Source organism: Periophthalmus magnuspinnatus, chromosome 1, assembly GCF_009829125.3.
Source record: "Periophthalmus magnuspinnatus isolate fPerMag1 chromosome 1, fPerMag1.2.pri, whole genome shotgun sequence".
Classification (NCBI taxonomy): Eukaryota; Metazoa; Chordata; class Actinopteri; order Gobiiformes; family Gobiidae; genus Periophthalmus; species Periophthalmus magnuspinnatus.
The window spans coordinates 21,134,853-21,150,949 of record NC_047126.1 but is presented as its reverse complement, the minus strand read 5'-3'; the positions used below and the strand labels follow the sequence as shown (position 1 = coordinate 21,150,949).

At 36.3% G+C, this 16,097-nt stretch overlaps 3 protein-coding genes across 3 annotated transcripts in view; all 3 read right to left on the bottom strand.

Annotated features, from left to right (window-relative positions):
• The window catches only part of LOC117393858 (neuronal membrane glycoprotein M6-a-like), a 39,360-nt gene extending 24,336 nt beyond the window's left edge, over positions 1 to 15,024 (bottom strand). Inside the window, exons 1-3 of the mRNA XM_033991871.2 lie at positions 14,121 to 15,024; positions 12,795 to 12,843; positions 11,754 to 11,977 (exon numbers count right to left, since the gene is read on the bottom strand). Coding sequence (XP_033847762.1) covers positions 11,754 to 11,790 — 37 coding nt within the window. The 5' untranslated portion in view covers positions 11,791 to 11,977; positions 12,795 to 12,843; positions 14,121 to 15,024. The remainder of the gene's footprint in view (positions 1 to 11,753; positions 11,978 to 12,794; positions 12,844 to 14,120) is intronic.
• The window catches only part of tmx2b (thioredoxin-related transmembrane protein 2b), a 157,917-nt gene that overhangs the window by 4,872 nt on the left and 136,948 nt on the right, over positions 1 to 16,097 (bottom strand). The gene's annotated exons all lie outside the window — the stretch shown is intronic.
• Positions 14,748 to 15,252, bottom strand: LOC117393868 (histone H2A-like). The gene has a single exon (XM_033991880.2). The coding sequence runs from the start codon at positions 15,123 to 15,125 to the stop codon at positions 14,748 to 14,750; it is 378 nt and encodes a 125-aa protein (XP_033847771.1). The 5' UTR covers positions 15,126 to 15,252.

Sequence of the window (16,097 nt, the reverse complement as noted above, 5' to 3'; positions counted from 1 at the left end):
AGAGAGTTTAGTTTTGCTGCCACAGTAAAGCTAACAAAAACTAGCATGCTAACCTCACACTTCTCTGATTCAATGACAGTAAAACACTGTAACATCAGCCTGTTCAGGGACTACAGGAGGAAATTAGTATTTTTGCTATAATCTGGCAAAAATGCAACACTACATTTTAAGGTCAGTGTGTTGTCCAAATAAAATCAGACAGCATGCAGTGAACATATCATTTCAAGAGCTGCTTATACAATATATTTGTAAAGTTTTACATGAAAAAATCGGGTATAGGGCCTTTAACTAGAAAGTAAAAAAAAATAAAAAATAAATCACACATTGTCAGTCATTGGTCAATAACAGGCAAGTTGATTAACCAACATCCACAGGAAACAACCAAATGCATAACTGTCTCATGGAAGTGTCTGGCCCAAGGACACAACAATAGCATACTGTGCTAAAAGCTGGAATCGCACCACCACCCTTCAAGACAACCAATAATATTTCTGTAATTACTGGGTCTATCCATTTGAAACAAAAATTGCCAGCACAAATGAACTAAACGGGAATAATATCTTCACTAAAGCACCACATGCGAGGCAGTCAACCCTTTTTTGATTTAATACATAGTAATGCATTGGATAACAGTGAGGTGGCTGTGTGACTATAGCACTTTTGCCTCACAGCAACAAGGTCCTAGGTTTAATTCCCAGGACTTTCTGTACAGAGTGTGCATATTCTCCTGGCGTGTTCCGGTTTCCCCCATCAACCCAAAACATGCACAATAGGTAAATTCCTCCAGCTAAGGCAGTCCTGTCTAAGTGTAGCTCATGGTCTGGGTATGGGTCCTCTTTCTCCGAACAGGTTGTCCCGGCAACATCGATGGATGGGTCAAATGCTTTACAACAAAACTAAATAATGTCATCATATTGTTAATTACATCTAGATTTTGCAGTTTGTTTTTGGCTCAGTTTTTGCCATTGTCCTCTATAATTGATCGTATTCTGACAGTTTAATTGCAAAACCCCATTTTAATTAAGTGTCTCATTTGGCTTATCTGCTCCACAAGTCTCAAAAATGTGCTTATCTCCCCGTTATGTTTGAATAGGCTTAAAGTGACTAATAAATTATTGGTTATCTTGACAGAAGGTTATTTTCATTGCAAAATCCATCTTGTTGCTCATTAAAAAGCGATTTGTACCACATTAAGACAGTCTAATTGTCTTAAACAGATAACCATTTGTATGTTTGATATTTCTAACTGTATTTTATGATTACTAAGGTCTTCATTGAAACAATTACTGGACTACAAGCAACATTTTGAATCTTGATCATTTTTATAAGTTTAGATTGGTTTATTATGTAAGCCCATTTAAGTTGCAATAGTTTTTAAAAGTCTTAATAAGTATCTATCTGTCTCCACCTAAAAAAATGTTTTATTTCTTTGTTTGGAATGTTCCACAGTTTGGGAGTAAACTTATTTTATCTTAAAAAACAAAACAAAACAAAAAACAACATCTACAAGAGATAAGCAGATGGTGGGACCCCTCTAGAAAAAAATGTAGCGTGTAGCGTTTTCCTATTTCAATAACTTGAAATTGACTCAAGCCAAATTGAAACCAGTTTTTTTTTCTTCTCTCTAGTGTTTTCAGAAAAAAACTCCAAGGATCTAATTTGGACCGCAAAGGGGCTCGGAGATTTTAAGAACAATATATTTCTATTTTGTGTTGAAAAGGCTGTTATGGGAAGGAGGGCAATTTACTCTACTCCCCAATTTAAAGTCGATTTAATCATCCATTTCTTTGCTGAAGAGCACGTGTATGTGTGTACTGTAATTGCGTTTGGCCCTTGCACATTTGTGGATCAAGTCAAAAACTGCACCCCTGATCTATAAGTACTTAAACCTGACCAGCCAAAACTACAATGTAAGAATTCTGAAGTCATAATTATCTTTATATTTTGCAGTGCATGTGAAATCAGGACAGAGCAATGTACCGTAGAGTATTCCATACACAGAGTATACCGGAGATGCCCTCACAAATCCAGACTCTGCTCACTCTGATAGAGAATGACAGGTCTGGTCCCACTGCTCCACTCTGGGCAATACAAGTCAACATACTAGAGTAACCTATGATAATACTGAGTATGAGCTGACAGTGAATATACAGCCACAACAATATTTATCTGTGGCATCATTTTAGTAGTAAAGATATTTGAATATTTACCTATCCAACTTACCCTGTTCCATCATGTGGAAATTGACTAAATAAGACAAAACCTTTGTATTTCTTATTTTATGAACATAAACAATACAGAATTTTATGCACTGCCATTCAAAACTAAATAGTTTTCAGTCAATTTTTTTCCTGTGATATAAACCACATGCTTTTACTGACAGTTGAATCTCAATTTAATTAATATTTGCCCTACTTCTATAAAATTCAAGACTAAAACTGAAAATTTAAAAAAAGCATATTGTGTTAGCTGATATATTTTGTAATCAAATGTGTGTGACTTCAATTAACAAAAGATGTCTCTGTTTTGGAGATATAATTGTGACATATTTGAAATTTCAACGCTATTTCACAATAGGTGCTCATACATGTGCAGTAATAAAGCAGATCAGATAACTAGAATAATCAGACAATCCAATAATTAAAAACTCAAATAATGATGAGAATTTTTCTGTGCGTGTGAACATAGCCTGATAGCGTGTAGACAGTGTAGTAGTAGTAGTAGTATTTGAACACACGCGATGTTGTAGTGGAAAAGGTGATTGTTACATGAATGTAGTACACTGGTCTTCACACACAGATAACCTACATAGAGTGAATGGTAACACTGGGCTGGGCTGACGTGGCCTCCTCCAATGATTCTCCACTCTGCCAATCACATCATCCATTCAGCCATGAAACTCTCCTATTCCACACACCACTCTAGAGTTGTATACAGACTCTACATTCTCAACAAGGCTCATATTTTAAACCTTTTGAATATGTTTTTATCTGAATTATCGTAAACACCAAGATTGATACCATTATTCAACTTATTCTGGAAGTTGGAGTAGGTGTCATTCAGGTTGTATTATTTTATTTGGATTTATTGAGCCGCTTTTAAACTCTAAATTACAGGCCAGCTTTATGTTACATAGTGAATAGTGTATAGTGAAATAATAATAATAACAATATAAATGTATGTGTTCACTCATTTAGTCCGCTCAAAAAGACACATCTAATGCACTGAGGACAAACTGGGAATGACACATGAGACACAGAGACTTGACCAGTGCAGAAATAATATTGGTGCCAAGTATCGGCAACATTTTCGCCAGTACTGCTGAGAACTAAATTAAATACTTTGGACGGTACCATATAGTACTTCTCCGCTGAGGACATTAAATCACCTATGTTCATCAATGGGTACAGTGTCACGGCCAATAAAAATATAATAATCAGATAATCCAATAAACAGATCTTATTTTTTGGTGTGTGTTTACATACACAAGAGAAATCTGATCATTAAAATCTTGTCAGCTTATATCTACGTGTTAATGCATTCACATTCACACTTATATGACACTTATATGGGGAGTGTCATATCGGAGGAGGAGGGGGAAGTCTCACTGTCCATTTCAGTGATGGATGGACCAAATGGAGCTGCTCCAAGGCCTCAGTGCAATAAACTACAACCAGTGTCCCAAAAGACCGCTGCAGATGCCCTGTGTAAGTCTGAAATATGAGGGGTACATGGAAAGGGACTGGGATCAGACGATATGCCAAAACATGAATTTTATGATTTTCTTGGCAGAATCAGAATAAGTTTTATTGCCATTGTCAGCGTACAAAATTCACAAACTAGGAACTTGACGCTATGGTGCAAGATAAAACAAATAATAACAACAACAACAACAACAACAACAACAATAATAATAATAATAATAATAATAATATAAACTATAACATAAGAATAGGGGCATACATTTAAAATAGTATGCCCCTAAATAGATACATTAAACAGAAAATAGAATTTTATATACTAATGCAAAATATACAGTATGTACTATTCATATATTCATATATTGTATTGTCTTGAAGAGATAACTAAAATCATGTGGTTCTTCTTAAAGTTCACTCTTCATCGCACCTGTCACTCACTCCGAGTACAACTGAGGCTGACCAACAGGAGGTGTAGCTGCATTCAAGAGCAAATGAGTAAATGACAATTCTACCACAAAAAGATTGTCACAGAAACTCAAAACAAATTTGACAAATCTGGCATGGAAGCATTTATAAGCATTTAATCTTAGAACTACCACAGAAATACCACAGACATTCTGTGTGACTCATTTGGACAATTTGACATTTTAGGAGGATGCGATGCCATTTAAGTGCACTGCAAACACACAGTAAGTCAACTCCCTAGACTAGCAGAGGTAGGAGAAACAGACGGAAAATACTGTATCCATAGAGACAAGCAGGTGACATCAGCAAGACAAGTCACAAGTCAGATCTGTGGAAAGGCAACCCCACGGTTTTTAAGATATTTCTGAGGAACAAAAACACCTGTAATGGCATAAATGCAAGCTTGCAAGGTTTAATGCCATATTGTTGTTGATTAATATCTCCATGGAGACAAGCAAGTGGCAGAAAGAGAAACATTACATAGTACACCTTTAGATGATCAAATGAGCCACTCCTCCAGCACAGATATATGAGAGAAAAAGAGAGAGAGATGAGGTGACGTCATCTGCAGAGTATATGGCTCGGTACACAGGAGTGATAACAGCAGCGCTGCCAGTATACTATGACGCAGAGACTCAGACAGGAAAGAGGGGGCACTGTGGGCTCTGCAGGCAATGGATCTAATCATGAATCTCTGCTAGCACTGAGGTTAGCATGTGTCACTCAAATATACGCACACAATGGCCAAAAGTGTAGAAGTGTGGAAGAGTATAACCCAATGCTGCGTTGCATTTCAGATCACATAACAGGGACTTATTTTCCTGCTTTGTTTGATTAAAATGAGGGAAACCATGTTAAAGTTGGAGTACCTGATTTTCAAGCCACCCTTGCACAATCAGATACATTTCTAATTAGATGAAGCCAGTTTGTCAAGTGCTGTGCTCACAATACACTTTATGGGGGATAATTCAGGTTTAATCTGCAGATTTTGTGCTGTGGTTGGACAAAAAGTGGGACAGTACATCTGTGTCACTAATGTTAATGATTAGGGTAAATGTTTGACAGTTTTTCTTACTCAGTTTAATTTATTTTATGTTCAGACAAAAATCTCAACAACAATCACAACACATGGCTTTGCAAAATCTATATTATAACACAGAGAAAGTTTCAACTGTGATCATCTGGACACCATTTTTACAATCAAGACATTTCGGCTTCCATCCAAAAGTCATTTAAAATTTTATGGTACTGGCTTGAGTCATTAAGATTTATTGGTTATGAAAAGAAATGATGGATTGAGATTTCAACTACCAGCTGTTTACAGAAGCATTCTGAAACCATGGAAAAAGACCTCAACAAGTCAGTCAAATGCTAATCAGGTATTTGGTGAAGGTGAGACATCCACTACACAATAGGAGCATAACAACCCATAATGATGTTGGCCAGTAAACAAGAGCAGGGCAGTTTCACTCTAAAACACCTCCCTTCGGGGCTGGACTTAACTCAGAGAATAGTGGTCTACTCACATCATTCAGTTTAGTGGACTGCAGTGAGTTTTATTGGAGAAACAAAAGAGCCAAGAGAATTTACCAACACCGTCACAAGAGCAGCTTGAGAACCCATCTCAATGCCATTAACCACTCCTTTGAAGATTGTGAGGTACAGATCTTAGTCAAAGAAAAGAAATGGTTTGAGAGGGGAGTTAAAGATGCAATTTTTGTTACAGGAATGGAGGGTCATCTTTGAACAGTTTTTATAACTCCATCGTTAAACCTAAATCAAAACAAGGCAAACAAAGTGATAGCTAGTATGCTAATAGGTGTGAGAGCACACAGGGGGCCTGAACGATTATGCAAAATATGACTCAGGCACAGTTCGCACTTAGTGCAGTTCAATAGACCTATCCAACAAAAAGAAACTGTCAACAAATAGGTGTGTTTATTTCAGTGTAGTTAGCCCCTCCCTTCAGACAAATATAAGGCAATGAAGAAGAACATTTGTCCAGTTGACAGAATAGAATTTTTCTTTTGTTATTAACTTGTAATATGAATCCTAGTGTTTAAAGCCAATACCACCAAATTGGAAGTGGTTTCTGGATGGCCGCTGAAACGCCTTAATTGCAGTGTCCAGATGACTCCCTCCATTCCTGGACAACTGAGGGATTACACTGTCTCATTTCCAATATATTATAATATATAAAACTGTTAGTGTATAATCCATTAGAGAAAGTTTGCATTTGGCCAATATAATGAAAATTGAATTTATGTCAGGAAAAAAATATACAATTATAAAAAATATATCTTTTGAATGGTCAGAAGTCCTCATAACGGTGTCCTTAATTATGATGAAAGCCATTAATTGATCCTCGGATCCACAAATACAACGTGATCAGACAGACTTGTGTGGTGGTTGATAGATTGTGATTGGTTGATGGGTGGTTGGACTGGCCTCTCTGGGGAAAGCTGCAGCTCAGTGAATATTCAGCCCATCTGCTCATTATGATCTGTGTTTCAGATTCACTTTCAGCCCACGGCAAAACCATAACCGTATGGTACAGACACTGGAGAATGACTGGGGATAGAATTAAATATAATGTGCTATCAGATAATGTAACTAAATATCTTGTATATCTCCTCTGTCACTGGGTAAGACACTCCACCCACTACACCTTAAGGGTTGTGTAATTAATCAAACTTAAAACTCATGAGTTATTACTTTATTCAACTACAAAAATGTTATCAAAAATAGAATAAATTTACTTCAGTTCAGAATGATATTTGGGCTTGCTCTGCCCAATCAAATCTTAGAGCATAGCCATCACTCCAGTGAAGCAATAGTGATACTAAACATTACTAATAAAATATACAATTAGGTCTGCACTTTCTCAGAAGGTTAATTTTGACTGTTCAGAACTAATTATTTGAAATAACCGTGATTTCAATTATAAGCCAAATAATTGTGAGTTCCAAAGTGTGAACTCCAAACCACAAGTTTTTACTGACAGAGGATTGGCTGTAGACCTCTATTAAGACCCAAGTGATCTTTGACAATTACAAATTAATCTCTTTTTGGTTCATTGCACACCCTCATAGACTAATGAAGTATTGTTATTACAGAAATGGTAAATAGAATATGGCAAAAGTTTAAAGTGGAACTAAACAAGTGAGAGGTGAGGAGGGGCAGGTCTGGAGGTATAAAGAAATGTATGATAGCTCTAGGTATCTACACTTTATGTTTTGCCCCTTCAGCCAGGTGTTTGTAATTAGAAACCCCTGCCTCTTATAAGGGCAGTTTTGTGTGATGTTGCATCATACTTGAAATTGCATTGGCCGCTGGAGTTTAAACTAAAATTGCCCAAAAAGGACTAGGAACAGTTGACAATGCCATATACACATTTTAGAGGCAAAAGAAGTGGATTTAATTGTAAACATAAAATACTCAGTTAGTTAAAAAGTGTTATAGGACAATATGTTGAGTATTGACAGTTTAATGGGCAGTGTAGGATTTCAGCTCAATAATGAAACACAACACTACAAACAGTTAACCTCATCCACCAAAAACAATCACATCTTTATATTATGAGACACACTCAAAAGATCCTGTATGGTGCTTTAATGGAGCTTTTTGAACAACATTTGGAGCTATATGATAATCAAAATAATGCAATTATGTGTTTCATTTTTAGAGCATAATGGCTCATTGAAGAGTGAGGCATTTTAAATTAGTTTAAAAACAAGAGCTGCTAGCATTTGAATGAATTAACTACAGACTTTAACTGGCAGATAACACTGAAATAAGAATAAAGTATAGGCTTAACTAGCTAAGAGGAAAATAGCTAAAAACATCTAATCTCCACAATTACACTCACAAACAATGTTATATTAACCCTAAAAACTTGCTATATTGAGTGATTATCTTAATTTAATTTCAATAATAGAGTTTTATTGAAAACCTATTGATCTTATTCTGCCCGCTCTGCCTCTAAATGTTACTAAACCCGTGGAGTGTGGTGGCACTTGTGATTAAGCAGGACTCCCATTCATTTAAATTGAGGATTTGTGAAAAGATTTGCAGCTAAAATCTGATATAAAGTAGGCTGATTTGTGTCAAAGGGTCAATGTTCATGTGACCAACAAGTCAACACTGCACTGATTCTCTGTCCATATAGAACTTATTTATATAAAATGTGTTGACAATCAAATAGTTAAAGAATTAAACGAGAATAAGCCTTTGGCTTCATTTTACTCCTTCTCAAACATATGGAATGTTATATTACATTATTGTTTTTGTTCCTAAAGTTTGAGACAAAAACATTTCATTTCATAAGATAAAATACTGAAACTGAAAAAGATATATAAAGGTACAACATATTCGTCAACATTACTTTGTTGAGAGTACATTTAAATACTGAATTCAAGTAATTCCTACCATTTTTAGGCATTGAAAAACTTTATATTTCCTACATCAAAACATGTTTACAGACTACACCCTCTCTCTCTCTCTCCTTGCTCCCATCTCTCTTTCTCTCCTCCCTCCCTCTCTCCTTCTCTCGCTCTCCTTTATAGCCCTCTAAGTCTATTTGTATTGACTGTATCTGCCTCTCCATTAAGTAGCTTTCTATTAGAGGTCATATAATCAAATGGTTTGGAGTGAAACAGAGCCACAGTGAGCAGAGCAGCAGTCCTCCTGACAGAACATTTTATCAACTTTTACTATTAAATTAATTGGGAACACTTATTCAGCTGCGATTATACTCTTTTCCAGTGAGGGATCAAAAAGAATATTCCTGGGGCTTTGTTTTGGGAATGTTATGCAAGATTTTCTACTTTGATTAATGGAATCTTAACACAATTTCTTTTGCATGTGTCTTCCTATCCAAATGCAATTTCTCTATGTTAATAAATAATTCAAACCTGCTCCAAATAAAACACAATTTCTACTATTATAATTCAGATCTTTACTATATTTACTTATTGTCATAGACTTGGTTTATATTGTATTTTTGAGCTAGTGCGTCCAAGTAATTTCCCTTGTGGATCAATACAGTTTGTCTAACTCTAAGACAGAGTTCGGGAGCAGTCTATTTCCTGGTCATCATTGCACCCCATATACAACCACAATAACAGGTAATGTGAAATGAACCCTTTTACAGTCCCATCATGCCTCAGTGTAAGCACATAGCTTATCTTCTCACTCCAAATGCCATCCCATTGTATCAGGCGTATTAGGCAATTAACACTACAAGCATAATAGGAAACCGTTCAGTAGGTTTTAGTCATTACAAATTCACCAACAATAGAAATTCAGGTCTGCATCTAAGGTTTACTGAACTCTGGGAGTTTTTGCTTTCAATGATTTTGGGAGAGTGAATGTTTGAATCAAACAACAATGACTGTTTAATTCATTTGTTTACTTACTACCTCCCATTTGTTTAAATGTTAAGTTGTGAAAACTGTATATTGATACATTTTGTTACTAATAAGGCTCAGTTGATAGCCTTAGTTAATATTCATGTTAACTTTCAAATTCACTTATTCACTTTACTTTAACGTTTTAAAAAAAAATAAAATAAATAAATAAATAAATAAATAAATAAATAAATAAATAAATAAATAAATAAATAAATATATATATATATATATACATCTGTTAAAGATATAATTACATCTGATCAGATTGACAAACTGAAAATCGAATTTACTATTCACTATATAGCAGCGATTGTACCTTAAAGAGATGGCATTACACTTCTTTGCGGTATTAACTGTTAAAACATGACATATTTAGATTATCATGTTACCTTTTATTGTTTTCAAAATGATATATTCACTAAAGACAATGTATTAAACAATGTATTCACTTTCTTTTTTGATGTTTTTGAAGAGGGAACAGCATTATAACATGGCAGAAAGATCCCAAAAAGTCTAAACGCCATTTTTAGTTCAGATTTATTTATTGCATATTTTGTGTAAACAAGCAATATGCTTTTAATAGATAAGATTATTGTCAGTATTTTTCCCTTATACAGCAGGCAGCACAATAGGATCCATATTGAGCATTAACCATAGCAAACACATGGCAGATTTCTATAATTAATGGCTATTGGTTGAAAAATTTTCTGTCCTATATTTTGTGTTGAAGCAGGCTTTATGCGTGGAGCTCCAGGTGCGACAACTCATGCATAAGAAATGAAAAAAACAACATCCTATTTGGACATATGTCGACTACCTCTCCTCCAACCAATGATTTCATACTAATTATATATTTAGTAACAATGTAGGTTCTTACATATTTTAAATGCAATAGGGTGTGTTATGGTTAGTTTTGCACATACAAGACCCAAGCCAAAGAAAGGGTGGACACCGTAATGAAAAATCCAGCTTGAATCATGTCTAGCACTTCCAGTGTCGTGATTGGCTAACGCAGATTTCTTCTTTAAAAAACAAGTCAACCCACCTATTGCAAATCAGCATCCAATACACAGCCTGTTTCCATAGTTACAGCAATAAAAAGGTACAATTTTTATGTTAGATTTTGTAATATATTGTGTTGGATCAAATGTTGTATGATTGATAGATTTATTTTGCACAGATAACGATTTGGACGAAAGCAAAGGTGCAGAGAAGAAAATGGACACGCCCATTCCTATACCGACAATAACAACAAGTATACGGCCTTGGCTTTGAAAATGATGAAATAATTTAATTTGTCATTCATAATTCATGCAAAATATATGCAAATCCAATTGTGTATTTGTGTATAAATGATAGGATGCATAATTGTCTGGACAGCAATAAAAATTATGCAAGGCGATAGGGAGGTTTCAACATGGTGCAACTTATAAACAGATTTAGACAAAATCGTACTAAAAATGTTACATTGTGCATTTACTTGGACGATAGAAAATTGAGATAAGATTAACTGATTGCCGCTTAGAAAAAAAAGAAGAGAGGAGCAAGAGGAGGAGAGCAAAAACCGCTCAGACAAGCGTGAAGGATCAACAATAGTCCGGTAACAAAGGAAAACCGGAGCGCTGCATCCATCACCCCTTTTTCCACTCTCCCTCCTGCTAATATTCCGTCTTTATTCTCAGCTTTCACCCAACGCTTTCTGGAGTGTTTATTCTGCCTATTCTTTGTCGTTTTTTTTTTTCTTTCTCCCATTCACCACCTCCTCCCCCTCCTCCCCCCTGCCACTCCCACCCTCTCTCCCCATACTCCCAGCTGTCTGTCCATATGTCCACAGCTCCAAAACAAGAAGACCCATATAATAACCAACCAACAACCCCAACTGTGCGTCCCTTCGTCCCTCTTTGCACATAGAAAATAGGGCTGGGCATTCATCTTATTCTATGCCGTTATTCAAATCTTAATCTTATACATAAACATTGATGTAATCTATTGCCAAAAAATGCAAAAATTCTACTTGCAAAAATCTAAATCTAATGTTATGTTTTAAGCATGTTGTCTACCACACAAAAGAATGCATCTCCATGACACCATTAAGAGATGGCTGCAAGAACAATGGCAAAATGGTTGATCCCATACAAACGAATAGGGCTGTTTTTTGGTTTATATTTTGTCTTACCTTTCTGGCTCTGAGAGTCATCCATGTTCTCCTCCATTGTTAGGGCAGGTTAGAGGTTAGATTTCCCTTTTGTGTCGAGGTTGAGGGTGCGATTCCTTCCTTGCTAGCGCTCTGCTTGCTCTGGTGATGTGGGAGGCGGCGGAATATTGAGTGGGCTTTTTTTTTTCCTGCAGATGATGGAGGCTTAGGGAAGTCCCTGCCTCTCTCTCCTCTCATCCACAGACCTGCAAGTAACATATAGCACACAAGTTATTCAATATATAATAAACAGTCATGTTTGTATGTGTATTTTGTACTTATTTATGTATATAAGCTACTTATTCATTGCTACATTATTGTGCTGTATTATTTGTATGCAAACGTCATATGCTATTTTACATATAGTTCAACTGTAATCAGACTGATTTATTTTATATTATTATGATAAAAAATAAATAGATAAATAATAAACGTGTATTTTCACAAATGTACTTATTTTTTGATGATATTTTTATTTTATTCATAGATGATGGTGGCTTATAACATGCTATTCAATATATAAGCAATCAATGTGTTAATATACGGTTTGCATTTTGTAGGTCTGCAAGAGAATCACAAACAAATTAAAACTGCAGTTTGAATGGATGCAATTAGCAAATTGCAAAGACTGCAATTGTAATTTTTGTAATACCCTTATAAACAATTATTTTGCATTAAAACTGCATTTGATCTGTACAAACATGTTCTGAAATGTGATTCTTATATTAGTTCTTGTGTTTATTATTAAAACAAAAATTGCAAATCTAACTGCAATGCTTGTCAGAAAAATTGCAATTACATATTTTTACCAAACTGAAAACATTATTTTACATTGTATATGTTAATTACATATGCATTTTATGTAGTGTAAGATTTAGCATCATAGAGAAAACAAGTTATTCTAAATATACATAAATATACAAGCAATAATTGTATTCATCTGTGTATTCAGTTTTTTATTTATGCTTTTGACTGTTGTTCTGTGTATTTGCTTATTGTTGTAATGCCACCTTTTACACATACTTCCCTGCAGATGATGGAGATCAGAGAAGTCCCTCTCTCATCAGAAAACCTGCAAGAGTCATACAAAAACATGTTACTCTATGGTTAATATTTAAAATATCTGCAGGTTCAGTACATGCCTTATGTGCATTAGTAGTAGGGCTCCAATTCAAATTTTTATTGAATTGACATCCAGTCGTTTCATATTCTCAATGAGCAGCTTGGGTCTTTTTAATGGAGAGATCTACAACCAATCCTCTGTCAGTGAAAGCATGTGGAAGGAGACTTTGGACTTTTGTGTGCAATAAAAAAGTGTTGCAACACATTTCATTTCCTTTTAATTTAAAATAATTCAAATTGAATTGAAAGCTGTCATTGAGCGATAGCAAAAAAATGTGTTTCTTTTTTTTTTTTTTCATAACGCCCGGCCTTATACTATATATAATATCTATATTTCTAAAAATAATCTTAACTGAAAGATAAATCGATTTAAAGTGCCGTGTTCACTGGCCCCAACCTTCTGCTCTGACCTCTCACTTAAACTCAGCTACAGGTGATTCCTTTGGTGCTACATCAGTGTCAGAGAGGAGGCAGTGGAGCTTCAATTACATATTACGGAACATTTTTCTCTTAACTCTGGACTAAACCTCATATAAGCAATACATTGCTGGGTAAGGTCACATTCACACTTGGACTGGTTTGGTCTTGGTTTGAGCCCAGTTTAGTCCTTATGTAGATTTAGTTTGGTCCTGTTCTGGTCAAATCCAAATTTTAATGCAGTGTGTGTGCACAAGTGTGAATATACCATTAAACCCCAAAATAGGTCTTGCTTTTTCTCTGCATTTGACCCAGTCTTCATGCTGCAGGGTCACCCTGTCAGGAGCAGTTTAGTCCTGGTTTGACCCTCGTCTTGTTCATATTTACTCTTGTTGTAAGCTCTTCTTTCATCCTACACAATAATGGTTTAAAAACACAGTAGTGGCAGAAACAAAGTGAAAAAGTCATAGAATATTTGTTCTAAATTGATCATTCCTGTCTTTTGAATGGTGAAAAGTCCTCAAAATGTTACCTATAACAGGTTGAAATCCAAAAATATCCAGGCCTAGGCTGCCTAAACAACTTTACAGCTCACATAAAATCTGACCTTTTTATTATTAAAAGCTAAAATCAAACCAATACATTGTATAAAATTGTCTTTAATGTAAGATATTATAAAGTCAGTGCGTAAAAATGTGTCCAGTTGTAACGTTGCAGTCGTTTTCATTTCATTTTCAAAATAAACAAATGCTGGTTATGTAATTTAACCTGTCTGCTTGTGTTTTATGCAAATCAAGATTTCAAACTTACTTTGTCAGTTTGTTCATGTGGAGAGCTAGCTTGACTGCGACACAATCATGTAAAAAAAAAAAAAAAAAGTTAAGAAACTAGGCTACAGACCACGTTTATTTTAGTATACTTGCATTAGGCCATTTGTGCAAATTATCATTACAAAAATTATTACTAGACAAGAGTGAATTATTTAAAGTCGTCATTTTGAAAAGTCAACAAAATATCTGCGTCAACAGAACATAAAGAGAGTGGAGTTGTGGCGCCCTCTGCTGGACACAAACATCACTTTACATTTATGAACAGACTCAGGGCGGGGTCCTCCTCAGGTCTTATCAGTGTCCACACTCCAGATCAAACACGAGTCTGCTCGATCCTGCTCGTCAGTTTCGCATATTGTCAAAAAACTGACAAAAATGTGACCGATATCTTCTACATAAGAACATCACACACACTGCACATCGGGTTTAATGTAACGTGGAACGGGTTTCTGGATATTAACCAGTAGAGGGCAGCTTTGTTTCACTAAAGCATCCCAAATATTGATAAGGTTCTTTTAATCAAGTCTGCCCTTTTACTAAGTCTGTTCTTTAGAGCAGTGGCAGGCCCTTAAAAGAGCCGTTGTGGTGGTCTGGGTCAATGCGCAGTTCATTTGGCCTTCTCGGTCTTCTTGGGCAGAAGCACGGCCTGGATATTGGGCAACACTCCTCCCTGGGCGATGGTCACTCCTCCCAGCAGTTTGTTCAGCTCCTCGTCGTTACGCACGGCCAGCTGGAGGTGGCGGGGGATGATACGGGTCTTTTTGTTGTCACGGGCCGCGTTTCCCGCCAGCTCCAGGATCTCAGCGGTCAGATACTCGAGCACAGCTGCTAGGTACACCGGAGCTCCAGCCCCCACTCGCTCTGCATAGTTCCCCTTCCGCAACAGCCTGTGCACACGGCCCACGGGGAACTGCAGCCCGGCCCTTGAAGAGCGAGACTTGGCCTTAGCACGAACCTTTCCACCGGTCTTTCCTCTGCCGCTCATGTTACAATGTAAGATCTATAGTTTCATAAACAGTAACAAGAAAGAGGCCGCGTTTCTTTATGGAGGAGCTTCACACGACGTCTCGGTGCCGCACCAATCATTGCAGAGCCCAGCCCATGCACGCACATATACAAACACTAAAGACACGCACACGCGGTCACAGACGCATCAAATCTGTTTGTCCAATGAACAACAGGGAATTACGCGCGAATCACACCTCTGGGAAGCGCATGGGGAGAGAGGGAACCAACCAAAGAGCAGAGAAAAGCACGTGACTGAGCTGGCGCAAGTTACAACAGTAACTGCCTTTACCACATGGAGAGCGCTCAGAGAAACAAACACGTCTAATCATGGTTCTGCCAAATCGGGTTTTGCCCTGTATAAAGAATGAGATTTATAACAGAAATATGTTCCTGTTCAATATTAAATAATAGCCCCAATTGTACTGGGGGGTATCTGAAGGCCTGAGTGCAGTTTGGACCTGTTCATAATGGCATGGTGACGTGTTGTGATATTTAGTTTAATATGTAATACTCTCAACAAGTGGCGATTTTGATCATTCACGTTTAAACTTAAACTGTACCACTGATGCATGGCGCCCAAACTATAGGATTTCAGTGATCACAGATGACAAGTGCTTCTCTTTTAGAGGGTGGCTCTGAAAAGAGCCGTTGTTGGTTGTATAAGAGCTTAACCTCCGAAGCCGTAGAGAGTGCGGCCCTGTCATATAAACAAATAGTAAGTCATTTGAACATCTCTAAAATGAATTTATGTAAAAGATTTGGAATTAATATTCACAAAGCACAATTTTTAGCAGATTTACTATGTATTTCCGTACACCGTACCATATTCTAAGTTCTAAGTTTATCCACAGGTTTGGACATGTGGATGATGTTGCTGTATCTCTTTAAACAGATCTCGATATCTTTATCAGCAATCCAGAACTTTTTAATGTTCATAGCCTCAATTTGT

What these genes read in the sequence shown, in the direction of transcription:
- LOC117393868 (XM_033991880.2), bottom strand. Translation starts at nt 15,125, where the DNA reads ATGAGCGGCAGAGGAAAGACCGGTGGAAAGGTTCGTGCTAAGGCCAAG.